Source organism: Girardinichthys multiradiatus, chromosome 20 (genome assembly GCF_021462225.1).
Source record: "Girardinichthys multiradiatus isolate DD_20200921_A chromosome 20, DD_fGirMul_XY1, whole genome shotgun sequence".
Classification (NCBI taxonomy): domain Eukaryota; kingdom Metazoa; phylum Chordata; class Actinopteri; order Cyprinodontiformes; family Goodeidae; genus Girardinichthys; species Girardinichthys multiradiatus.
In genome coordinates, this window is record NC_061812.1 from 51,990,694 (window position 1) to 52,017,044 (window position 26,351).

The following is a 26,351-nucleotide window of genomic DNA, read 5'->3' on the forward strand; positions in this document are numbered from 1 at the left end:
AGATGAGACAAAAACTGAACATTTGGGCCTACAAGTAAAATGGTGTAAGGTGGAAAAATAACAGTGCACGTAACACCGAACACACCCTTCATACTGTGAAACTTGGTGGCATTATCATGCTGTAGGGATGCTTTTCTTCAACAGGAACACAGAATCTGATCAGAGTTCTTGGGAACATGGATGGAGCTAAATGCAGGTCAACACTGGACCTGTTAGAGGGGTTTAAGGTCTTTAGACTGGGCCAGAGGTTCACCTTCCAACAGGACAACACCCCTAATCATACAGGCAAGATTACAATGGGGTGGTCTAGGTCAAAGCATACCAGTTGAATAGCATGGTCCATCAAAGTAGAGACTTGCATCTGTAATTGCAGCTGAAGCCTTTCAGATTTTTATTAGTAAAAAAAGTTGCGTGTCATTTTTGTATTTTGAGATGAAAGACTGGGTTAGCCGAGAGTAGCAGAGACTATTGTTTGTCTTCTCAGCTTATGGATCCAGAGACCAGCTGAGATTAACTAGAGAGTTTTACTTGAGCAGCTCTCTGCAGCCCGTAGGCCTTCAAACTTGGGCTTTTTTTTCCACTCTGTTATCGCAGCACTTTGGACTAGTACTGTGAGGATCCTTAGATCAGTTGCAGCTGGGCAGCCAGAGCCTTGTGTTATCTTCAGGCTGGATGTCTGAGCTGGGGCTGAGAACAGGGTGATTTAACTGGCTGAGAGGAGCTGAGCTGTTCGTCTGTCAGCCAGGGAAGCTAAATATGCTACGGCAAGAGTGTTCACAAGGAGAGGAACGGCTCCTGCTCATTCAGCTATTACTGCTAAGAGGCTGTCTAAATGTCGTGCAATATACCATGTTGGATTTTTGCAAACTGCACAGAATAGTCTACTGTCCTGAAGATCTAATTCAAAACCATTTGTTAAGTACCTACAGTGCCTTGCAAATGTATTTGTGCATTCTGAACTATTTCACATATTGGAAAATGTAAATTTATTTTTGTGATATTCTGCAGTAGACTAACACAATTTAGTGCATAATTGGGAAGCGCAGGACATTAATATGCAGTTTTTCTAATGTTTTAGGAATAAGATCAGGTGGCATGTATTTCTATTCAGCACCCCTGTGTCAAAACTTTGTATAACCACCTTTTGCTGCAATTACAGCAGTGTCTCTACCAGCTTTCACCATCCACAGACTGAAATATTTGCTCATTTTTCTTTACAAAATATTAACATTTGATGCAGAACATGCTTTTTCAAGTCATTTGGATTTGGTTCTGGCCTTTGTCTGGCAAATAAACACATAATTTGTATTTAGCTTCTGTTTTTGGCTCCATCAATATCTCTATAAACTCTGACCAGATTCTTTGTCCCTGTTAAAGAAAATCATCCTCACAGCATCATTGTAAATGGTAAATAGCCTGCACTTGTATAGTGCTTCATCAAGTCCGAGGTCCCTAAAATGCTTTACACTATAATCAGTCATCAACCCATTCATTCATACATTCAAACACTGACAGTGGTAGGCTACATTCAGGGCTGATAGCACTCCGGCACACCTGTGGGAAAAAGAATGGGGTTTGCCCAGAGATTAAACAGACATTCCTCTAGATTTAACAGAGGCGCAGCTTTTACTACCAACCACGCAAGACAAACATACTAACCACTCAGAAACAGGGTCGGGGCAGGTCTTGGATCTTGGCAGAACTTTGATTTAGATCCAGCAGCTAGTCCGTCTGTTGCTGAATGTCACTGTTGCTCATATTGAGAAAAAGCAATGAGCATGCACCGCAAGTTTATTAAGCCAGAGAGAATAAATGGCGCTGGAGTTGGATAGAGGTAGTGGTTAGCAACTAAAGCTAGTGGGTAGCTAAAAGTTCTGTCATGGCACGAGTCAGAACCTAGTCATAAAGCAGCTGTCTGAGTCATTCAACACACCTCACATTTGCCGGGGACAACAGCCATGGCAGACATCCTACCCTCACTGACCAGTTGTGTGATTGATTTAAAAGTATGCTCTTTCATGGCTGAGCTAGATCTGTCATTTACCATTATTCCTCCACTCATCAGTTAGTGCCTGTCTGTTTCAAGGGTTAGGGGTTAGGGTTAGCATCATCATGCATACACATTATGCTCCGGCATGTTTATTGTTGTTGTTGATTAGTGTTTTATTTATGGAATTAAGGTAAACTGTGTAGTGCTGTGCAAGTTTCCCCTGGTTGGGCTTCTTTTGAACCCGTTGGGCTGGACAAAAATAGCTTTGGGTGGGTTGTTAAAATTTGGGCAGTTTTCACAACATTTGGAGGATTTATTGAAATTATTCATAGGGAAATTATTTCAAAATAGTTGTCATTGTGTGGCAGAGAAGTTAAAAACTACACATCTCAAAATGTCTTCATAAATGTATTTTTACTCATATCAATAGTTCATTTATTTTTAAAAAGATAATCTGTCAAACTTGACATCATCAATCAGTGATGGTCATTGGTTAATCAACTGTCATTGTGAAAATATATTGGTTAATTGTAAACACCCAAAATGCTGTTAAGAGTTTATCTAAAATACACTGGGGTGCGGCGTTTACTTTATTAAGCTTTGACTTGATGTTGAGAGACAGCATCAAGCAAAAGGAGGAAAACACAAAATATATCCACAAAGCTAAAACCAGACTAGCACCAGATCCCAATTGGATCTGGTACTGGTCAGAACAAGCACAGACATTTTTGGAGGTGGAGGTGCTTAAGCCAAAAAAGGGCATCCATTGCCAAATGTATTTATAAAATTTAAATAAAAAAACAGGTAATATTTATGCGTTTATAACCTTGCTGTTCTTAGCATTATGCTGCAAAATGTGTAGATGAAATAAATGAATGTTCTGCTAAGCATCATAATCAAAAAAGAGTCACTGAATCAGGTAAGAAAACAGTATACATTATGTGACTGTTTTCTGACAGTGTTGAAACATTACACTAATAATAACCCATTACCAATATCAATATAACTCACCACACTTTCATGTAGCTCAATTTAAGACCTACCTTTCATTTCAAATCACAAACCTTCTTTAGGTAGTTAATGTTAACAATAAGTCTATTATTATGCTAATAAAATCAGACAAACAGCTATGTAAAATTTTCCCATTTATTTATCTATCATTATTTGTTTACTGTTCTATATCATAGAGCGTTATATTTAGCCTGTGACATATATTAGCCTGTAATGTTAATTACTTAGCAAAATAATTCCTCAGTTGTTGAAAGAGAAATGCTTGCACTAAAAGGGCTCCTTGGGTAAAAATGACTTTTATCCACACAGAACAGAGTTTTGGCCAGCATACTATTGTTTGAGTTAGGCTACTAGACATTCAGAAAAATGGTTGTGGCCATGCTTTTTCTTTACTTCGTCAGACTTTAAGCTCAAAATTAGTGAAATTAGTGAAATGGTCTAACCTCTCTGTTTGGTTGTATATCTCCCTCTCCTTCCCTCTTCATTAAACCTAACAAACATCGGGCAACAGCTGGACAAGGCGTTAAAATCACAGATTTTATGAGTACAAAATGTGTAGGGAATGCGTTATGCAGCCATGCATGGAGGCTGATTGGAAGAAAATGCAAGCGTTTTTCAGCAAGTGTTGCACCGAAATCCCCCCCTCTCTGGCCCTTTTTTTAAAGGAACATCAGGCCAGAAGCCACGTAATGTGTTAGCAGTGCTATAATGTTTAGCAGACGCGGTTATTGTGGGACACCGCGTATGCCAAATGTCAAGTACGCGCGACTACGTTTTGCCCTTAAGTGTAGTAGGAGGAGAGAGAGGCAAGGCAGGGGCTTGTGATTGTGTGATTGAGAATTGATTTGAGGGGTACAGGCATTTGTTTGAGGGGGCATTGCACCCTTTTGTCCCTACGTAAAGCCAGCCTTGCTCGATACGGTACCTGTTGTGTTTTCACTGACCCACTGAAGGTTGGAGCTATGGCGGCTGAAGCCCCGTCTCCAGCTGTAGGTGTAGTGCGCTGTGCTGCTATTGACATTACTGTGTGAGATTGTCACATTAAAGTAATCTGTGTGATACAATAAAAAAAATAAAGAAATGAATAGAAAGTAAAAACATAAATAAACTAAATACTACTAATGTTAGTATTATTGTATATGCAGACATGTCTTTTTTTCATGTTTTAAATTATCCACTGGGATCATTATCTGGAATTCAGCCCAGCCAGAACTTATACAGTAAGGCTCAGGGGTTCTAATGTGAAGTAGGTGTGGCAGGAGATGCAGAGAGGAAATAAACTGTTGTCTAGAATGGTTAAGCTCCAAAGTTTGCCTGAAGAAGTTACAATTTTGGGCTTTATAAGGACGTTTTTTGTCTCAGCCATGGCAATAATGAAGACAAGGACAAACCGGGGACCTTTGACTGCAGTGAAGTTAATTTTAATTTGATATTCGTGCTCCGCTAATTCACCCGGGCTTTCCTCCCGTTTGAGCCAATGCTGGCAGTCTGATTACTAGCTCTTGTCAATAGAAAGTGAATTATTTATTTAGTAGCTGTTGTTGTGAATGCACATTAAGAGCAATAGGCAGGCAGTGAAGTGACTAGGTAAAAGTATGTATGGATTGCTGAACTTTCTTGCCCATGGGCCTAAGAGCTCAGAGGGCCCTAAAGCCTAGGGTTCTTCCAAAATAATCTATAGGCTCACATTGGGTTTGTCCACCTCTCGGAACCCTGTAGATCCGTGGCGGAGCCCAGCAGATATGCGCTGGAGCTCAGTAGATCTGCAGCGGAACCGTTGAGGCTCAAGAAATGGGGGCACTGCTTCTCCATGTCGAGAGGAGCCTCTTGAGGTGGCTCAGGCATCTGGTTATGATGCCTCTTGGACGGTGAGGTGTTCCGGGCACATCCCACCAGAAGGAGGCCCAGAGGAAGCCCCAGGACACGCTGGAGGGACTATGTTTCTTGCCTGGCCTGGGAACGTCTTGGGATTCCCCCGGACGAGCTGGCCCCAGCTGCTGGGGAGAGGGAAGTCTGGGTTTCTCTGCTTAGGCTGCTGCCCCCGCGACCCGATCCCGGATAAGCAGAAGACAATGGATGAATGGATGGATGGATGGATGGATGGATGGATAAAAGAATCTGCATAGTTGAGATTGGAGAATTTGAGCCTAATGTTGATTGTTAATTTGCAACATACCTAAATTTACACTAATTGTAGGTAAATTACCCTATCTCTAAGGGAGTCCCCGGCCACCCTGCGGAGGAAGCTCATTTCAGCCACTTGTATCCGGGATCTCGGTCTTTTGGTTCTCAGGAACCCACGACGCAGTGATGTAGTCCAATCTGTTCAACAAAAAAACACCACAAAAAAGAAATGGAGTGAGTTGTGCTTCTTTTCCTTTTTTTTATATGATTTTTGCTAAATTCACCTATGGTATCCTTGGCTATCAGTCCTGTTTCTCTATATTCCATTCTAAACATAAAACATACCCTTGGACTCTGAAACCATGTTCTCAGAAAAACTAGCTTTCAGTAGCTTTAAAATAATGGCTTTTTTGGATCTGTGGTTTAAAACAAGTAGGAATACCAATTTACTGAAGTGTAAACTAGATGTCCATAGTTTTATGTAAATGTTCTACAGTTATGACAGGACATTAGGAAAAAGATGCACTGCTCGCAGAATATTTGACACCTTGTTTGTGAGAGGAAGCAAAGAAAAAGGTGTTAAGATGAATGATAATTATCTCAAGGAAAGAAGAGCGCTTTCTGTTCTTTCAGTCAGCGCCAGTGATCGGTCTGAAAAATTATTTCCCTGTGGAAGCGTTAATTAATGACCATCAAGAAGGACTCCCCTGCTGTCACAGCAAATCCCGCTGTGAGTTGTCTTGGGAAATTTAGCTATCTTAAACTGAATTCTTCTGCTTCTTTCTAAAGTCAGGTGGTCCAGAAGTACAGAGTAATGAGATTTTAGTTGGTGTTCATGTTTAAGCGCCATCTGTTTAAATTTAGTTTGTGCAGCACTTGTTTTTCCAAGTTTTTCCAGCAGGTTTAATTAAATAAAAGTAACTTTTTAACAAAAATATTTTTACAATGATGATAATCTATTAATTTGGGAAAAAAACTGTTTTAGGAAGGATGTTCATGCCTTGTGAAATATCCATTCTTGACTTTTTAATTTATGGTTTTATAACACAAGATGAAATCCTTTTTTTTTTTTTTTACGTAAGCATTTGCTGTTATTTCCTAACATCTGCAGAGCATCTTTGGAAAAACACCATCTGTGATTGTAAGGAACACTGGAAACAGACGTCATGGTGCACTGAGGGAAATTCAGCATTTTATTATATAGTTCAGTGTACTATTCACTGGTTTATACCACACAATTTTCTCTTAGTGGCCACTTGAACAGAAGACATCATTTTCCAGCAAGCAATCTTATGAGACATATGATTATTTTTTAGCTTGTTATCTGATCTGATTTTCTACTTGGGAGCTTGAAAAATATTTTTTAAATTAAAAAAGTAACAAACATTGGCTTGTAACAACTGGTATGTCCATATTACGGGCTCACCATCCCATTTGATAGCTGTTATTAACCCCAGATCAGAGTTGGCTGTATTTGACATGATGCCATTTCTGGGAAGCTTTATGATGTGTGGCATTGTATGGTGTTTCAGAGATGATTCAGTGTTGTAATACCATAGATTACCATGGTGAGTTGAGGACTAATTCTGTCAATGTTGTGGAGAGACACACTGGCATTACTCCTGCCATCAAGGCATTGGGAATCATGAGATATGATTTCCTATTGTTTGGCACTAAATTACTTCACCCATAGTAATTAGGAGTGCAGTGCAGACAGCATCTGTGACATCCTGCATCCGCATGTCTTACCACTCGTGAGACAATACCTTTGTTCTCCTACTGTTTTTACAAACCTAGATTTCTGTGGGTAGACAGGTCCCCTTAATTTCCTCTTAACTAACATACTGGATTCAGCTTGTTTGTCAGTTTCAACCCAGTCTGCCAGATCTTGAGGGCTACATACAACAACTGTGGACCAACTATACACAGAAGAGGATACAGTGGCTACTACACACTAATGACATAGGACCAGCTGTGTGCCCGTTCTGTAAACACTGTTACTCTTTTGATCTTATATTGTAAGTGTAATACCGTATTTCATTTTATTTACTCCATTTCATCTTGGTGTTTCTTGTCTGTGGGAGTAAATTGTAATTTCAGAATAGGCTTGAGATTGCATCAAGGAATACCAAGAGGTGAGATGCCAGGGAACGTGCCAGAGTGACTATAGTTGTCTCACTGTGTGGATGGTTGACTCGCACAGCGCTTCCCCTCCCCCACCTGTTACCTGGCTAAAAGACAGGTTCTATATTTTTCCCTCACTCAGAATAAGAAAGGTTTGAATATTTAAAAACAAGTCTAAGATTGTTATATTGTTTTTCCAAAAAGAACAGAAGGTCATAAAAGGACAATAATGTACGACAACAATTAACAATATCCATTTTTATTTATTTCAAAAGCACTAATTCAGTTAATTAATTAGAAAACTTTCCTATTCCTACTGCATTAGTGAACAGTGGTATTTCATTCTACACATTTCCTGAGTTTTCACATGAAAAAATACAGAATACCCTACAGTGCTGTACATGTGCTGTCTTCATTTTTCTATGTATGCGGAGTTTCATCTTGTGAAGTCTTTATTAATAGAATTTGACCTATGCTGAGGAGCTGAAACAGTACAAAACAGACCTGGTAATATCAAAACTGCCAGTGGGACTAATGTGGCATTATTAAAACCAGGCTGGTGTGAAAGACTGTCTGTGTGATAAAACTTGTCCACTCACATCTACGCAACTGTGCACTTGCGTACACATGCAGGCCCAAACTGATTTTGGCAAGTTTAGCTGTGCAGTGAGGTCAGATACAGACTGCAGCACAGATGCCCAATTTGAATACTGCAGACTAATTAAACAGAAGTCAATAAACGATCCCTTGCTGATCTATGTGTTCCCAAAAAAGAAGAATGAAAGAGGGAGCAGAAGCAGGTCATTAGTAGAGCAGAATAAAGCACACCAGGTGTTTTATCTAACCTCTGTATGATAAAAAATAGGTCACTGTATTTAAAAGAGTTAGACAGAGAAAGTTACTGCAGCCGTTTTTTCCTCAAAGCATATCCCACATCCAAACCTGTAAGATTGACTTAAAAGGAAGATTACTGGAGATTATTGGTTTGGAACCAATGTTCAACATGCAGCAGGTTAAGGTTTGCTGCAGAATTTTAAACAGCACAGTAGAAAAAAAACTACTTCACTTTCAGGCCTTATTCTGTTCACAAAAATATGGTCTTTTTGTTTTCAGAATTTCCTTATCTAAACAGGAGCAAAATGGGCACATGTAGTGCCTTGTACAGTGTCTTGAAAAATTATGAATCCCCTTAGGGAATTTTTACTATTCTTTTGCTTGCATTTTTTTAGTAAAATGGGTTTTTGTAAAGGCTGATGTATTGATCAAGAAAGCACACCAGTTTCTTTGAAGGTGCAAAACACTTTTTTGTGAACTGGAGAAGACAAACTCAATGTTAGGTAAAGCTATTTCCTCACCCCATTTACAGCTGCAAGTCTCTGGGGTTATGTCTTCACTTGGCATGTCCTCATTACTCAGAACATTTCTCCCAGGCTGTAGCATTGCACAGCGTCCTTAGTCATACCTCTGGGGTCCAACTCTGGACTTTGGTGCCTGAACTAATCAATGAATAGGCTGTTGATCAGCATGATTATGTTTATTTGATAAAAGACGAATAAGAAAACAATGCAGGGAGGTCCTGGGACTCATCTGGAGGAGAAAGAAAGTTTGAGGCATACAGGTAAGGCAAGGAAGAAAAGACGGAAAAAAGTTTAAAAAAACAACTGTTGTTACAACAGACAGTCCTACAAAAACAATACAAATGCTCTTCAGGATTTACAAGTATTACTAGATGTCCTACTTTCCAAAAAGAGATCTTGAATAGAGTTTACTGGAGAGCTGTTTGAAAAACCTCTGCGAGAAAACACAATAACTGGAAATAGCATTTTTTTGTTTGGTATCACAAAAATACAATTGCAATCAGTTTTTTTTAAATTTAATACAGGTTTTAAGAGAACAAAGTGTAATAGAAACTTTCACAAGACACAGATAACGATTTGACTTCTCAAAATTTTCTAAATCATTAATGGTCAATTATCATCATAGACACATAAATATTGTGACTGCATCACAGTTTGACACAGTCCATGGTCATCTTCTTTCTGTTTCTAAATATTGTGTCTCTGAGCGAATATCACCTTTATATTAAACTAGTGTATTACAGACGTGCATTGATAGGGTCCACCACTGATGGTGCTTCTACTGACAGTTTACAAATTACAGGCTTATGGGTGTTTAAAATCTTCCTCTGATTTGCTTCATGTAAGATGTATTGCTCTATTGCCCCTGGTTGCTATGGTAACAGTCTAGTTGTGTATATTTGACAGCTCATCTTCTCGGTCTATATGCAGGTGGTGTCTTGTCACAGTGTGCAAGTGTGACTGTGAGAAGTTCACTCATGTCAGATTTTTGATGAGCTTTACAAAACTCATAAACTGGATTTAGTCCTGAATCTTCTGCATCATAACAGTCGTTCATTTGGTCACCTATGTTTCTTCTGCGACTATCAAACTGTAAGTTTTATAAGATGTCTGAGGAAGAGAGACCTTGGATCAACTCCCTACAGGCTTGATTAAAAACGGATAAAATCATTTAAGCTCCCTTTGCCTCCCCTTTCCACCTGTGTCTTAATAAATTAGGTGAAGAAACAGCTGGAAAGATTGAACAGGAAAAAAGCTGCACGTCCAGATCGTGTCAGCCCTAGAGTCCTGAAGGTCTGTGCAGATCAGCTCTGTTTATTATGCAGCACTTCTCCAGCTTGGAACAGAAGAAGGTTCTAGTGCTGTGGAAGACCTCTTGTCTTGTTCTGGTACCAAAGAAAACTCACCCATCAGTCCTCAATGACTATAGACCTGTTGCCCTGACATCCTACTGTTTGAATTATGATTATTGATTAATTAATCTTTATCAATAATTATAATTAAAAATCATAATTTGACAAAATTAATTTCTTAACCAAAATCCTCATTTATGAATCGAGACCAGAGATGTCTTCTGGTGTTGTAATTGTGGCTCAACGCCTTTGATAATTACAACCGTTAAATACTCAGTAATAATTCATAACTATTACCAGAGATGTCACTGTTTCTGCCGAAACGTGAGGAACTTCAACCTTATTTTGACTTACAAATCACTCTTGCACAAAATAAACACAAAACGCCTTCTCTTTATCTATGTGAATATTTATTAAATTACAGCCCTGATACAATCCGCTCTTCCGATTTAATAATCTTCACCTACTCAAACATGCAAAGTTCTACACAAAAAGGGGTTAAAATATCTAACTAAACAAAATAAAGCAAAACAGCAGTGGATGCGAATGGGATCCAACCAGTAGTTATGGCCAAAATGATAATATGACAAAGGGGTGTGGTGGTGAGTGGAGGTTGGGAGCGGAGCTCAAACTGCAATTCAGTCATAAAACATCCCCCAACTCTGGGCGGGGGTGAGCACACAAAGCGTTATAAAACTTTTGGCGGCAAGCTAGTAGGCAGTAAAGTTGAAGACAAAGAAATGGTGAATTTCACCATGAGGTTATTATAACAGTCCAGTCTCACAGCGCACCTGCGCTTGCTCCCAGGTGGTAAATAACCCTGCAAGACACACACAAAGCTGGGTAGCACAGCGGCTTCCAGACATCCAACACGGCACGTCAAAGCTTCAATAAAAAGGTTACATGCACATATAATTCAGAACACCTTAGATTATATGGCGAATCTAATCGCACTAAAACCTCCTGTACCCTGCCCAGACTTTCTAAGAAAGACATAAAATTGAAGGATGGGTTTTACTTGTCATTGTCTTCCTTCTGAGCAGAGTTGAAGAGAGAAAAAAAAAGTTGGAAGTTAATGTGCGTCCACAGTTAACTTCAGGAAGAGCAGTCAATTTTTGTCCTTTGTCCTCCTTGGCCAAAAGGAAAAATATGATCTGACCGTCAGCAGTCGACTAGAACCGAGCACATAGGGAAAGTTGTGTCTCCTTGAAACTCCGTGGTTTTGGTTACGTGTTAAACTCACGTCTTCGATCGGCAAAGTGAAATTTCTGGCCTTCTCATTCCAGAAACCTCGTTCATGAATTTTTCGTTGGCCAACGAAGGAGAATAAATGAAATCCACTCGGGACTCTTCTCCAGATGATGCTTCAGTTGCGTGGTCACCGCATCACGGTCTTCAGCTGAAGGCGAGCCCTCAAAATGGGCACCTTCCTATATAGTGTCTTGTGACGTCAGACTTGGGACGCCCCGTCATATCAGACGCGGTACCCACCGGGATTTGTAGGAACAGGCTATCCTGCGGTACAAAATGGCAGATGACGTTGAAAAGGGCATAGTGGCGTCCAGCAACGTGCAAATGGTCCAGTATTCAGCAAACACATGGTCCAACACTACATCATGAAGGTCCTAGAGAGACTCATGTTGGCCCACCTGAGTAAGCAAACAATAAACTATCAGGACCCTTTTAGTGTGCTTATCGCTGTGGAGTAGGAGTTGAAGATGCCATCATACACCTGCTTCAACAAACCCACTGTCATCTGGACAAAGCCAGCAGCACTGTGAGGATCACGTTCTTTGATTTCTCCAGTGCATTTAACACAATCCAACCTGATTTGCTTTGTCAGAAACTCCAGAAGACTCAGGTGGAGGCCTCAACAATCTCCTGGATCAAAGACTACCTGACAAACAGACCACAGTTTGTGAGACTGAAGGGTTAGGAGTCTAACCAGGTAGTCAGCAGCACAGGAGCACCACAGGGGACGGTACTCTCACCATTCCTTTTCACTCTGTACACCTCAGACTTCCAGTACAAGACAGACTCCTGTCATCTACAGAAATACTCAGATGATTCTGCAGTTGTGCGGTGGATCAGAGATGGACAAGAAGCTGAGTACAGGGAGCTGGTGGACTACTTTGAGACATGGTGTAGAAGCAATCATCTCATGTTGAATGTGAATAAAGAACAGAGAAGAGAATTGTAGATTTTAAAAGAAACAGGAATAGGTCAAAAACTATTTCTATCATGGGAGAAGAAGTGGAGGTGGTGGAGGAGTATAAATACCTCGGTGTTCACCTGGACAACAGACTAGAGTGGAGATGCAACTGTGAAGCCATCTACAAGAAGGGACAGAGCAGACTGTACTTCTTGAGGAAGCTCAGGGGTAGGTGAATAACAGCAAGTACCAAAATAAAAACTGTTATATTTTTCCCTGGGAAATCTTTGACATTTCAAGTTAATGTAGGAATTAATCATAAACTATTTTGCCACAGTTCTGTCAGAAACATTACCCCTTAATGATTTCAAATGAGATTTTTCACTTTTCTTGTACATAAAAAATACACATTTCCCTAAGACTGACTTTTTATGTAAACCAAACTTAGTGGAGTATGAACTCTTTATTATTTTCCATTTTTCATGGTTTTATGCAGACGGTTCTGCAGGAGGAGAGATCACAGTTCCAGGTTTGGATGAGGTTTCCCAGAAGCCCTCCAGGATCCTCTTCACCCTCATGTGTAGTCTACTTCACTGACTACAAATTTCTTACGTTAAATATAATAAAAATGGTTTTTTTTGTTTTGTTTTTTTATTATTCTAAGAAATTAAATTCTGTAGATATATGAAATTAGTTTATAGTAAAAGAACAAAATAAGTGTTGATGTTAGTTAATTCTGGCCTGATGCAACTTGGTAAAAAATTTAAAGTAAAATTTTCATTTTAACTTTTCCTGGTTATGGATCCAGTGCAAAAATCATCAGAGTAATCATCTACTATCATTCATCAGTTGAAACAAAAAATTATTTATTATCTAAGAGTATTTTTAAAGGGAGTAAATTGAGATAGACAACTGCTAGACTGAAGGTGTACTGCGGTTTTCTTCATAACTGTCCTATATGTCATTAGGCTGATTGAAATAAATGGTCCGTGGCCTTTCTGAGCAACGGAAACATGAGGCAAGGCAAGTTTATTTATATAGCACATTTCAGTAGCAAGACAATTCAAAGTGCTGTACATGATAAAAAGAGAAAGACATAGTAGGAAAAGTACATTACAGTGGCATGAAGGTAATTAAATAATTAACAAACACATAATTAAAGAAAATAAAAATGAATAATTCAAATGATAAGATGATAATAAAAATGCTAAAAAATTAAAAGAATTTAGATAAAATCATAAGAAAATAAAAATTGGACTGAAAGCTTAATTAATCATGTTTAGCTAGCACAGTCAAAGGCCACTAAACAAATATGTTTTCAATCTTGATTTAAAGTAATTTAGGGTTTCAGCGCTTTTACAGTTTTTTTTAATGCTAATGTTACTCACTTCTCCTGTCAGGCATCATCCCTAACAAGACTATGCTTTAGCTATTTTATGTTTTTTATATATTTGTATTTTATCTGTTTAATTATTTTCTTAGACTAGCCTGTTGAATGGTTCCAGAGAAACTGGGATCATTCAATAATTAAATTATTTGCTTTACAAGGAAATTACAACAAAAATGTATTAGATTTGATTGATGAGCTAAATCACCAGCATCTATGACTTCAGATATTCCTCCAGCTGGGCATCCTGTTATCCCTGCCTGATGTTTTGTAGTCTTTTAGACCTGGATAGATGGTTGTAAAGATTCTCCTGATTGAGACCCGATGTGAACACTCTCTTCATTATCTTTCGTTTACAGACTAAGGATTCCCATTTAGAACGCGAGCAGGGGAAGGGCAGATACACAACCTAATTAAAAGTTTCAACTTGGAGGCATGCTGATTGGGAATCACTTCAGATGATGCTGGTGGGCTTACTGTTGATCTCAAGCTGCTCAAGCAGTTAATTAAAAGAAAAAAATATATAATCATACAGCAAACTAAATTGGTTACAGATTGCAATAAATGCACCCTGTGAGCCGGTCCGGGTGAGAAGTACCCAGCTTCTTTAGTTAGTTCTCTCCTGCCGGGATCAGTCTGCAGGAAAGCCCGCTCTTTGTTTTTCATCTTTCTTTCTTTCTTTCTTTCTTTCTTTCTTTCTTTCTTATCAACAGCAATCCAAGCGATAAGCAATCATGTGCAAAAGACGTGTGGGGAAAAAACAAGCTCTTGAGGGGAACCCAACTGTTGCTATGGCAACCTGTCCTTGCACTCAAAAAAATGAGGGAGATTTTATTTTGAAGGACAGTCTTCTTTGTCTTCTCTCTTTTTTCTTTATTCGGGTATCTGTGAGGTGATCAAAGGTGTGACAAGTAGATGAAGCGCAATAATAAAGCAGACAGAGCAGTGGAACAGAACGGGAGACAAAAGGAAAAGGGGGAGTTTTTGTAGTGGAGGGTGGATATAGGCTCAAAAGGACAAATTATTGAGAAACTGTTTAAAGCACAGCAGTCCAATGTGACTTAAAAGTCCTTAATGTGACCTCAAATGCTACCTGACTGGCTGTAGTGGTTAGTGTTGTATGATACAGAATGTTGCTTTCATGGCCACATTTGTGGGAAAGCAGTCACAATGAGCCCTGCGATGCATTGTGGGTTTATTCTCGATGATTTCCTCTCTCAACAGTGATAAACCTCCGCCCCCGTTCCTCCATGAAAACTGCATGTAGGCACGAGAAGTGGGTTACATGCAGGAAACAGAAAGCTCTTGAGGGATGACAGGGTGGGAAAAAAACAAGAGCTTGACATTACAGAAACAAAGAAAATGTAACATGAGAGATGACACATCAGAGTCACAACTGGTTTTTCTAAGATGAGAGGAGAAGATTAAGACTTCAGGTTGAACAATGACAAAAAGATGCATGATGAAAGGGAAAGGTGTGTTAAAAACAGTGCTGCTGAAGTCTTTTTTCAAAGTATTATGTCAGACTGTGTTTTGAACGACTACAGTGTGTCAACATAATTCTGTGTGAGAAGATTAAAATGGATGTTGGTTTCGGTTATTGACACACATAAACCTGCTGGATATATGAATGTAATGAAAAATTAATAATTACAAAATGAATAGAAGTTTCACTAGGAAGTAGACATGTAACTAGAAACTGAGAATTTGGATTTTCCTGTATTGTAAAGTTGGAATGGCATGCATTTGTATTCTTTGCATTCTGTCCGCTTTATTCCAAAACCCCAATATAAAATCCAGTGCTCCCACTTGCACATTAATGTTATCTAATTAGTAGAGTCCACATTTGTGGAGTTTAATTTCAGAATAAACTCAGCTGGTTTGTGAAGGCCTCAGAGGGTTGTTTGTTTCAAAGAATGTTCTCAGATGGAATTGGCCACTGAGACAAGTGTGTCAGTATCATCAGCAGGTTGCAACAGAAAAACAGAGAGACTGGAAGAGTCACAGGAAGTGAACGTCCTTTGGTTACATCTATCACTAATGCCCACTTCACTGAGAACAGTGCCCTGCAGAACCAAATGATATGATACAAGGGTACCTGACCTCATCACCAGGCACAGGCGTTATTGCCTTGCACAGGCCGGAGAGCACTTACCTTGGACGAGGGACCAGTGGGCCTCAGTACTGTTCTCTGATGAAAATCTATTCACATTGAGCAGAAATGATGGCTGCCAATGATGTTGGAGACATTAAGGAGAGCGCTGTGCATCAGCCACTGTGTCTATTCAATGCAGAACTGTTCTGCACATTGTGAATGGTACAGTGACAAGCCCATACTACCAGAATAACATTATTAATCCAGTCATTTTGCTCCTGCAAGAGCAACGCTGGCCTAATTTCATTGTCACGGACAACAATTCTCCAGCTCATCATTAGAAAACAGCTGCTGGAGACTGGAGTACCCCGAATAGAGTGGCCTGCGCTTTCTCCAGACCTGAATCCAATGAAAAACGTATGGGATCAGCTGGGTCACCGTCTAGAGGCTCTTAACTTACTCCCTTCAAGAAAGGTGGGATGCCATGCCTCAGAAGACAATAAGAAGACTTGTGAACAGCAAGAGATATTGTCAAGCTGTAACTGATGCTCAAGGGTACATGAGACATTATTGAGACACTGGAATTTTTTGTTGTGGTATACCCACTACTGTTATTTGAGATGAGGAAATCACCTTTGCATGCTTCTACTTAAATGCTGTACTTTTATGATATATTATCTCCGTAGAGTGATTTTTTTTTTTCATTTTCCATAAACTTCACCTGAAAGCCAAATATCCTAAACGTTTTGTGAGTAGTTCATATTATAACAAAAATATTTTTGCCATGTGGTTCTATATTAATAAGTGTAATATTTTACCCTTGCAACTCTTAAATGTATCACCTAATATTTTCAAATACACTCCAGAACTCCTTCTGGAACATGATGCTCTTCTGTCTATCTTTACCTGACAGTACCTGATTTTGATTTTATTTAAATCTTCACTAATGAAAAGATTCTTCACACATTTAGATTTTGTAATTCCTAAGCCATTTTCCCTTTTTTTAACTCTGCTGTTTGGCCCTGAGAAAATAAACACATTCTTCATTTAGTTGAGGAAGGTAAAAATAGCAAGTTTCCTGGTACAGCATTGGATAACCCTTGACCCTGACTCTAAACACAATTATTAACATCATTTCATTTAAGACGTGTTTTGACTTTATATTATTGACATTAAATGTTTCTGAGATGCATCAATATCCAGTATGAGTGCTGGGATATAATCAGAAATGAAGCAGACGAACAGAAAAACAATTGGCATAGTGGTGGACTCAAAGTGGATGTTGGCTGGACATGTCCGTATAAAGTTAAATTTTTACGGCTGCATATGCAGTGTCACTGCCACTCTCTGCGCCACACTGACAAGTGTATTCCCCTGCTTCGTCCCTAGTGTGGTTTAATGACGTTATATGCCACCTTCTTTTATTTTTGTTTTTCCAAAGCTACAAGGCAAATTAGCTCTGCCTCCTCGTCCGATGATGTCATGGCAGAAAATGTGGGAATTGTTGGTATTTGTCACCAGAAATGTAGAAAATTGGTACGTTAGTCTATAAAACCTCAAATGTCGTGTGGAGTTTGCATTTTTCCTGTTTGTTCTTTTCTGTTTAATCAATAAACGGCTGCTTCCATCGTTTCATGCATCAATGATGTGATCTGCCACTGGCCACACACACAAGATGGTTGGGGAATTAGGTGTGCTACATAGCATATTTTGATGCATTCACTTGCACTTGAAAATCTAATCTTTATCCCAATAAGCACCAGTCACGATGATAGTGTACACAAAAAAAGTGTAAACAACTGTAACAAATAAATGTTAGCCAGAGCCTTAATGTACTGTATGTCAGCAGTCAAATTGCCAAAAATACCTTGACAAAGAGGCAAAAAGTGATGGACAGTTCAACTTGGAAATGCGGAGTACAAGGATAATGCTTGTTTTGGCTACTATAACTGCTGAAAACGCAGTATTTGTTGTGATGCAAAAGAAAATGAAAATAAAGGATGAGTGCATACTTTTCCAAGGCATTTGTTTTTGTGGAAAAATCTGTTGTTGGCTTCCCCTTGGTATTTCTTACTTTGTTGCAATCATCTAAGTAGGTTAATTGGGGTCCTGAGGATGTGTCTGTAGTTAAGAAATTACTGTCACATTCATGATTTTAGGGATGGACCTTTTTTTGCATGATACATTATTTACCATATAAAGTCTTCATCAGCATATCATGTAAATGTGTGGAAAAATTCTATTTAACTAATAACACAGCCATGCTTTTTAAAATTATCTTGCACAATACAAAACTAGAAGCTGGTGGATAGTGAAGAAAGCAAGAAAAATAACAATTTCCTTTACTGACAGATAGTTGACAGCCCACGTCAGCCACCCAAGTCCATCCCAGCTGAATTAAGTGCTCTTCCAATCAACTGTGGAGAGATGGGCCTCAGTCTCTGGGGTGAGCTGTGAAGTCCATATAACAAACGTCACTGGATGACACAGGTGAATGTTTCTCTAGCTGACTGAACTCACTGAGCATTCCTAGGAGCAATAAAAAAGAATAGGTTTTTGTGCAATGATTGAGAGTCTAGACTACTGGAGCATAACTGTAAATGGGAGAGAAAAAGGTTGCAAGGTTTTAAATTCTTTTATAAATAATAATCTGAAGTAAAGTCTGTGTGTTTGTATTCAGCCCCAGAAGTCTTTGGTTGTATGTAAATACCTAAGACTGAAATTTTTGCCTCTTCTACCTCAGAAGATATGTTATGTTGTGTTACATTGGATGGACAGCATGTTTGAACAGCAATTTCACATTGGCTGGATGTTTAGGGTTGTTGTACTGCTGGAAGAAGATGCTTTGCCCCAATCTCAAATCTTTTGTAGCTGCTAACATTATTTTAAGATTGTCCTGTATCTATCGCCATACATCTTCCCATCAACTCTGACCAGCTTCTCTATCCCCACAGCATAATGCTGTCACCACCATTTTTTACAATGGGCACTGTGTTCAGCTTGACGTGCAATGTTAGGTGTTCCCACGAAAAGTTTTTTTTGTCTAATCTCACCAGAGGAGTGTCTACCATTGTTTTGCTATGTACAATGGCTTATCATAGGTTCTGAGTTGTGCCCTTCTCTTCCCCTCTTTTAGATGACGGAATGAACAGAGCTCTGTTAGATATTCAAAGCTTGAGATATTATTTTAAAATCTAATCCTGCATCAAACGTCTCCACAACTTTAACCCTGACCTGTCTATTGTGTTCCTTGGTCTGCATTGTTTGTTCACAATTTTTTTTTATAAAAACCTCTGATGCCTTCACAGTAGGGCTGGGTATAAACCATGTATCATTTTCTTCAAACTTAACAATTGTGCCCTGCTTTGTCTTGCTTGATCACAAAAAAACCAATAATGTACAGTGAGGTTTGTGGTTTTAAAATTACAACATATGAAAACGTTCAAAGGGGGTAAATACTTTTGAAAGAAACTGCAAACATAGACTCCTTATGCTGTGATACTGTGGCAAGGACCAGTGCTTCATCCTTGTTTTGCTTTTTAAATAGATGTTTATTGCTTCAAATGAAGTAAGTTCAATATGTTCCACTGAAATCTATTGAACTGGAAGAGGAATGCTGCATAATGTTGGATCTCAGATAATGCACAGATTCAAATAGAGATTAAGTGGATCCTCATCTTTACTGTTAGCGCTGAGTCTTCATTTTTGCAACCACAGTGCACGGCTGTGGAAAATGCACACATTGCATAACGAACAGATTCAGAGGTTCAAGCTGTGCTTGGTTGGATGTTGGAATACTAAAAGCCTTTTTGTCTCATACTCTGTTATCCACGTCAGCGTGAGATGGCAAACCATTCAGAGAAGACCTAGGCTGAAGTGTACCTGATTCAACAGTACTGCTGCTTTCAACTCTACAGAAGCAAGAACCTTCAAACAGGACAACCTCTCAGCTCAACCTGAGATCAAGATTTCTGCCAACATCAGTCTAGTCCCTATTAATCCTTTTTCTTAAACCTTTCCTGGTTCTGGTTCTTCTCATCCTGTTTACCTCACAGGTCTCGGTGAGCTAACTCACGAGTGCTTAGGCCATGGCGGTACCCAGTGCCAACGAGTTCCACTGGCAGAGCCTGGCCCGACTGCCTTGTGGTCGTGTCTACCACACTCTGACTGAGGTGGGGGGGCAGATGTACATGCTGGGTGGCTGCGATGCTGCAGGGAGGCCATGCCCCGGACTGGACCTGTATTCTCCTGAGGTAGGAAGCAAATACAACCTGGGAGCTGATGTTATGAAACATCATGATACTAGAGATATTGTGGTCATGTACTTGTGTCTTCTTAGCTTACACTTCAGCATTTCAGCAAATGCATACTATAGGTTAACAGTGTTGGCATTCATTCTATCCACCTTCTTCTGCTAAGCCATTGGTGAATTTTATGCAAGACTTCAGGACAAGCATTCTTACACATAAACAATCTCCCCCAGAGCAATGCAACTTTTACTCTTTTAATGCGATGACATAATCGGAGCTGCAGCTATGATTACGTGCATTAGTCTGTATTTCAGATGGATGATTATGTAAAAGAAAAAAAATTTAAGGCTGTTTAGGTTAACGCTCTTTTGTTTTTTGTACTGCTTTATTTTTCTAGTATGTAGTTACTCTGGCTGAAGTACTGAAATATTTTATAAGCTGAACGATTAATGTTGGAGAACTGAAAAGGCATTTTATGTGGGTCTCAATGATAGAAAATGATGGGCATCTTAAAGAAACATAGGTTTCGTCACCATCTGGGTGGGATTGTAGAACTACTGGATTCACTCAGTCAGTTGGAGCCACTCCAAGCATTCAGCACTTGGAGGTGAGTGAATCTTCACTAGTGCATGCAGAGTGTCTGCAGTGTATTCGCATGAGATCAAGTAATGATAGTTTTTACTGGGTCAGTGCTACAACATCTGAGTACTGCTTGACCAATTCTGCCTTCATGTGTACTTATAGCAGCTCATGGCACAGAATATTTTTTCAGGCCCAGAAAATCGATTGTCAGCCTGGTTTAGCTGAAGATCAAATTGTGTATGCTGCAATATGCTGGTAGGTGATGCTGAACATTACTTAAACCATCGGATCTTATACCATTGGGACACAAGGCATAAACTGTCCTAAACAAAACTTTGAAAAGTCTGCTGAATTATTGTTCTTAAAAATGACAAGATAATCTGGCTCGTTCTGAACACAAAAACGTCAAGCATTCGTTCTATAGGAAGTTATTTTTAAGAATTATGTAATGTGAAGACCCCATCAAATTAGTCTGTTTAATTCAAAAATAAACCGGCAGTGTACAATGTGAATAATTTAATGTGCCTTTCTATAAGGTTGCATCAACTAATTGTTAACCTACAAGCAATGACCTTTTGTCCAGTTTAAAACACAATTTAACAAGTATGCACACTCATGTTAAAATGCCAGTTTTTGTGACACAAAACATCCATCCATTGTCTATACCCACTTATTCTTTCAGGGTCGTGGGGGGCTTGTTCCTTTCTCCAGGGGCTGTTGGGGTACGCCCTGAACAGGTTGCCAGTCCATCATAGGTCAACACAGACAAGCACAGAACAAACGACCTTGCACACACACACTCATACCTAAGGACTTCCTTTAAAGTCACATATTGTGTATCCTAATTCAATTTAGATTGAGAAACAAACCAATGTTGAAGCAATGGAAATTCTGTTCTACATTTGACTCCTCTGTATGTCTGGTATAAGGAGAAGGGTTTAAAGAAGCACTTTCTTCCACAGAAAACTTCCATGCTTAGCTAAAATCTACCTGGAAGAATGTGTTATTGTCTGTGGCCATGATTCTAAAATATAAGTTTGGCACAAAACAACTCCCCACATTACCCAAGCACACCTCATACCCACCGTGAAAAATAATGGTGGCAGCAACATGATCTGGGGTTCATTTTCTTGTGATAAGTGTTTTTTTTTTTGTCAACATTTCTAAATGCTGTTTTGGCTCAAAACATTCAGGTCTCTGCTAGAAAGCTGAAGATTAAGAGGTCTTTTTAGGCATCGCAGTGAAAGAAAGCAAATGACAAATGTCAACAAAAAATGTCATTGCTAAAAGAGACTGGTTTTGGAATGGCCTAGCTAGAGATCAGAATTATGATAAAATTAAATATTTTCAAGTGAACAAATATAAGTCTAGATGCGGGGTGCTATTTATTTTTCTTTTACTTCACAAAAATGTGGAAATTGAAAGGGTGTGAAGTCTTTTTGTATCCACTGTGCCTGTAATAATGAGAAAAATCAAAGATTCTTTACTCTTTTTACTGCCTGTGTGCAGGGGGACCGGTGGATAAGCTTGGCCCCGATGCCCACCTCACGTGCTGGGGCTGCCGTGGCAGTGCTGGGGAAGCAGATCCTGGTGGTAGGGGGAGTGGGAGAAGACCAGAGCCCTCTTAAGGTTGTGGAGATGTACAACACAGAGGAAGGGAGATGGAGGAAGAGAAGTGCCCTTCGGGAGGCACTGATGGGTGTATCCATCACTGTGAAAGGTAATAAGAGTTACATTTTAATTGTTGTTAGCTTCCAAAAAGGAACTAAATGAGCTCAGCTCTTCAATCAAATGAAAACAAGGAAACATGTCCACAATTTTCTAATTTTGTCTAATTAAGGAGCTGCTTTAATCAAGTCTAATTTTACGTGATTAAAATTAGGCCCAAGCAAAAATCATAATGAATTATCATTAATTTGTTCAATGGGCTTCTGTATTGCTTATCAGAAATAAACTTCTTAACATAAAAATAACTGACTTGCTTAAGTTTAGCCTCTTACGTACTATAAAGACAGATATAAAGGCTTTTTTTAAATACACAAAATCAACCAATAAAATAGGAAGAATTGGATGAAATATTGTGGAGTGGTGAAGCTGAAGCAAAGGAAGACCTCACTAGAGCTTGCAGTCTTTGAAGCCCCCTGTTGGCAGCAGTTAAAGCTTTGAGTCTTCTTGGATGAGTGTGTTCAGGCTTTTCACACCTGCATGCATGCAGCAGTTTATCCCATTCATCCCAGCAGATCCTCTCAAGCTCTGTCAGGTGGGATTTTGAGGCTCCTGTGAACTGCCATCTCCAATTCAAGTTGAGCCAAACAGCCCAGATTTAATTCCTGCGGAACATCTGTTTACTGACCTGGATGGGGGGGGGGGGGCGGTTTAAAGATACAAACGCTACAAATCTTTCATGTGGTTTAAAAAAGCAGGCATAGGCATGACATCTAATGAAGCTTTAACAGGGACGAAGCAGAATTAAATATGCCCACATGTTGAAAACATATTGCAGAAGTAATTTTTTGAGAGACCCATTGTGTCAGAAGGGGCCTTTCTAAATGCTTGCTTCTCATTTCGTAGTAGTTCTCTATGTTCACTTATCACTTCCTTATTACTTAAATGTCATATAAAAAGCCTAAATACTGAAAAAAAACTCAACATCTCAGAACTTTCACACAAATAATGCATTTCCTAAAGACTGTGGACCAGAACCTGAATCAGGACTCCAGGAACCAGCTGGACCCAGCAGGTGCACCCAGCCTGTCACCCCTCTTGGCCACCTCAAGCCCAGGCCCACCTAAGAACCACCTAAATCCCGCCAACCCTCCTCCCAAACCCTATGCTCCCACACACCAGCCTGCCAAGGACAAAGTACTATTACTACGAGACTCCTCATCAAGCCGAGCAGACAAGACCCAAGCACACACCAGTTTAGGAGTAGCAGCAGACCAAGCCAGAGAGCTCAGTAATCCACACCCAGCACACTGTCGGCAGCCACACTCACCTCATCAACAACTCCCTTATGCTGAAACCACGGCCACCCAAGGCAGCACCCTCATATCCAATCCAGCAAAAGACCTTGCAGCGCTCGGCACGTGACGCCAAATGTTTATTCTAAAATGTTTGTATTAATAAAACTATTACATTTTGTTCGAAACAGGATCAGATTATTCATTTTTATCCCTATGTCACTGAAATCTGCAAATAATGCCCCACTGGTTAGTATTCACATTGGTATCTGTACACATAAAACCAAACTGAAAAACGAAGACGTCTCCTTTTTTATAGGATATAACAAAACACACAAACATTTGCTGTTTTATCATTTTTAAGACCTTAAAATATAAATTGTACCAAAGATCTCTGGACAATCAAATACCAAAGGAGTCCAACAGAACTACAATACAGTATGTATAGTGGCCCAGCATATGACAGGAGAGGGCTGTCGTGTTAGGACTGTACAGAGAACTGGGTGCAAGACCAAAATGATGTCATCCTGTTTCTGTTGCCCTTGTTTGGAAGTTCTTTCCAGATCGTTTTTAACACATCATCTTGGCAGAACTTTTTTCTTGGGGGTGGCTGGCATCTATTGTCTGATTGGTCAAAAATGTTATGTGAGCAAAATTACTACCCTAGGAAATTCTTCTGTTGAAGGAACTTATGAGGACTTTCCAGGAGTTCTGCACTCTAGTTCTTTGAAGCATGAAATGCCCTGGCTTAAAATAATTTTGTTTTTGTTCTTGCATAATCAAGTAAAATAAAAAATGTCTCTGTTTTTGCAGAGTGTTTGTGTATCACCCTTTAGCTTAGGCAGACAAAATGCTGTAACTTCTTTTGTCAGGAGGTAAGGGAAGGGCTCATGGGGACCGACGGTCAATTAAAAATTTGCTAAATTTTTTACCTACCTAACTTAGGACAAACCACAGTAAAAATGATTTGCTTCAGCACACTAAGTACACAACCTCACTGAGTTTAAGTAGGTCAGTGTGCCACATAGACCTTTCCTTACAGACAATAAGAGTGTGGGGATCGCTGTGTTTCCAAGGTTTTTCTTCCCAAAAGCTCTGCTTTCAATGACTTGTCAGTTGAAATTCCTTTGTGGTGAAATTTGCACTAAGGTTTTTAAATCACTTTGCTTTTCATGGTTACTAAGGAACTTCAACATCATTTGCCCTGTGGTCCCTTGGCTGATGTTGGCAGGGTACAACCAACAGTTTTTCTTCTACCTTCAGGAGGAACTGTGTAACTGGTTCCTCATGTTGGTTGTGTTTAAAAATTATTTAGCTTACACGGTCTGCATGTGGTGTGGCTCTAAGTTTAATATTAGTGCCAAGGATGCTGGCATTCCCTATGTGACATCATCATAAAATGTACCAGCTGTAACTTTTGTATTCCTTAAAATAATGTGATCTCAGGTTATCAATTAACATAATCCAGTGTTGATATTTTTAAATCGGTTCTTCATCTCAATATTTCGAAAACTTTTAAAAGATTTTACCGACCAGCCCTAATGCTGATCAGGGATCAGTTGAAAAAACAATACATTCTTAACCTGTAAAGTAACGGAACTGGATAAGTATTGACAACATTGATGGTGAAAAATGAGGTTCTTTGAATAAAAAGAGCCCTGCAATGGACTGGTACACCATGGATGGGTCGCCAGTAGACTGCTGGAGATAGGCACCAGCTCCCCCGTGACCCACTATGGAATAAGCGGCATAGAAGATGAATGAATGAATACAACTAAAACCCAAACTAAACCAAAACACCCTCAAATCATGACACATAGTTAATAAATATGTACCAAATAACAAACAGTGAAGAAGATACTCAATCCTTTAAATCAAATTTGAACTAAAACTAAATCTTTTCAGCACAGAGAGCACAGTTCTGTTCCACAAGGCCAAATGTTTGTTGTGTATAGAACATTAAAAACTCACCTAATATTAAAGGACTGAAGATCTTCGAGAAAGCTGAACTGATCTTCAGATATAATTTTTAGCAAAATGTTTTCTAATTTATTAGCAAGTACTTTGGCTAAAATTTGAAAGCTAACTTTCAGAAGTGAAATATGAGATGCTCCATTGGGTCTTTTCCTTATTAATGCATCATAACAAGAGTGTCTCTTTTATTAAAAAGTACCAAAGGCCATTACCAAATGTGTATAGTGGGTATGATAACATCAAATTCAAAGCATAGTTTACTTTGGTTTTAACCAATAATTTAGTTTTTCCTGCAGCTTCAGGGTTGGGGATTTCTGCGTAAAACGTCTTTTAAGAACTCCTCGTTAGCCTCTAGCAAGCCTTTGTTTAACGGGACATCTGTCAGTGTCTGCTGGAACATAGATAGATGCAGTTTACACACAAATGTATTGTCTGCTTCTCTCCATCTACCTGAGCAGTCTTCGATCCTCAGCATTTGTAGAGCAATCTTCCCCTCCAAACCCATCCTGACCAACAGAACAATACACAGTCTGACAAAATGATCAATACTGCCAAATGAAAACAAATATTCGAATTCAAATGGGTAGCCGGGTAGTAAATTGATTAAATGATGCCTTTGTTATTGATATTTTGGGAATCTTTACTTACATTAGATAACAGACTTTAGGTAATGAGCAATTGTTTTCTCCAAATAAATATAAAGTACTTAGGAAACTTCATCCACTCTGTTATTATGCAAATAGTGTGAGGTTGCACTTTATAATGAATAGGTTTCCCCTGTATACAGAAGCCCTTAAAAGATGAGAAAAGTAAAAACATAATAAAAATACATTTTCTTTCCACACATTTCATTACCTCTACTATCTGATGATTAATGCTGCATCCTCTCTTGCTTCAGCACGCTCCCACTTTACTATTCTTATGCTCAAGGTGTCATTCCAAAGTGCCAGGCGTAGACTGTTGCATTTTTATTCTGCAGCTGAGCTGCCTTT

At 39.2% G+C, this 26,351-nt stretch overlaps 1 protein-coding gene across 1 annotated transcript in view; it reads left to right on the forward strand.

Moving 5' to 3' along the window:
* Positions 1-26,351, forward strand: part of klhdc8a (kelch domain containing 8A) — a 93,338-nt gene that overhangs the window by 27,925 nt on the left and 39,062 nt on the right. Inside the window, exons 3-4 of the mRNA XM_047346645.1 lie at positions 19,649-19,846; positions 21,935-22,145. Coding sequence (XP_047202601.1) covers positions 19,682-19,846; positions 21,935-22,145 — 376 coding nt within the window. The 5' untranslated portion in view covers positions 19,649-19,681. The remainder of the gene's footprint in view (positions 1-19,648; positions 19,847-21,934; positions 22,146-26,351) is intronic.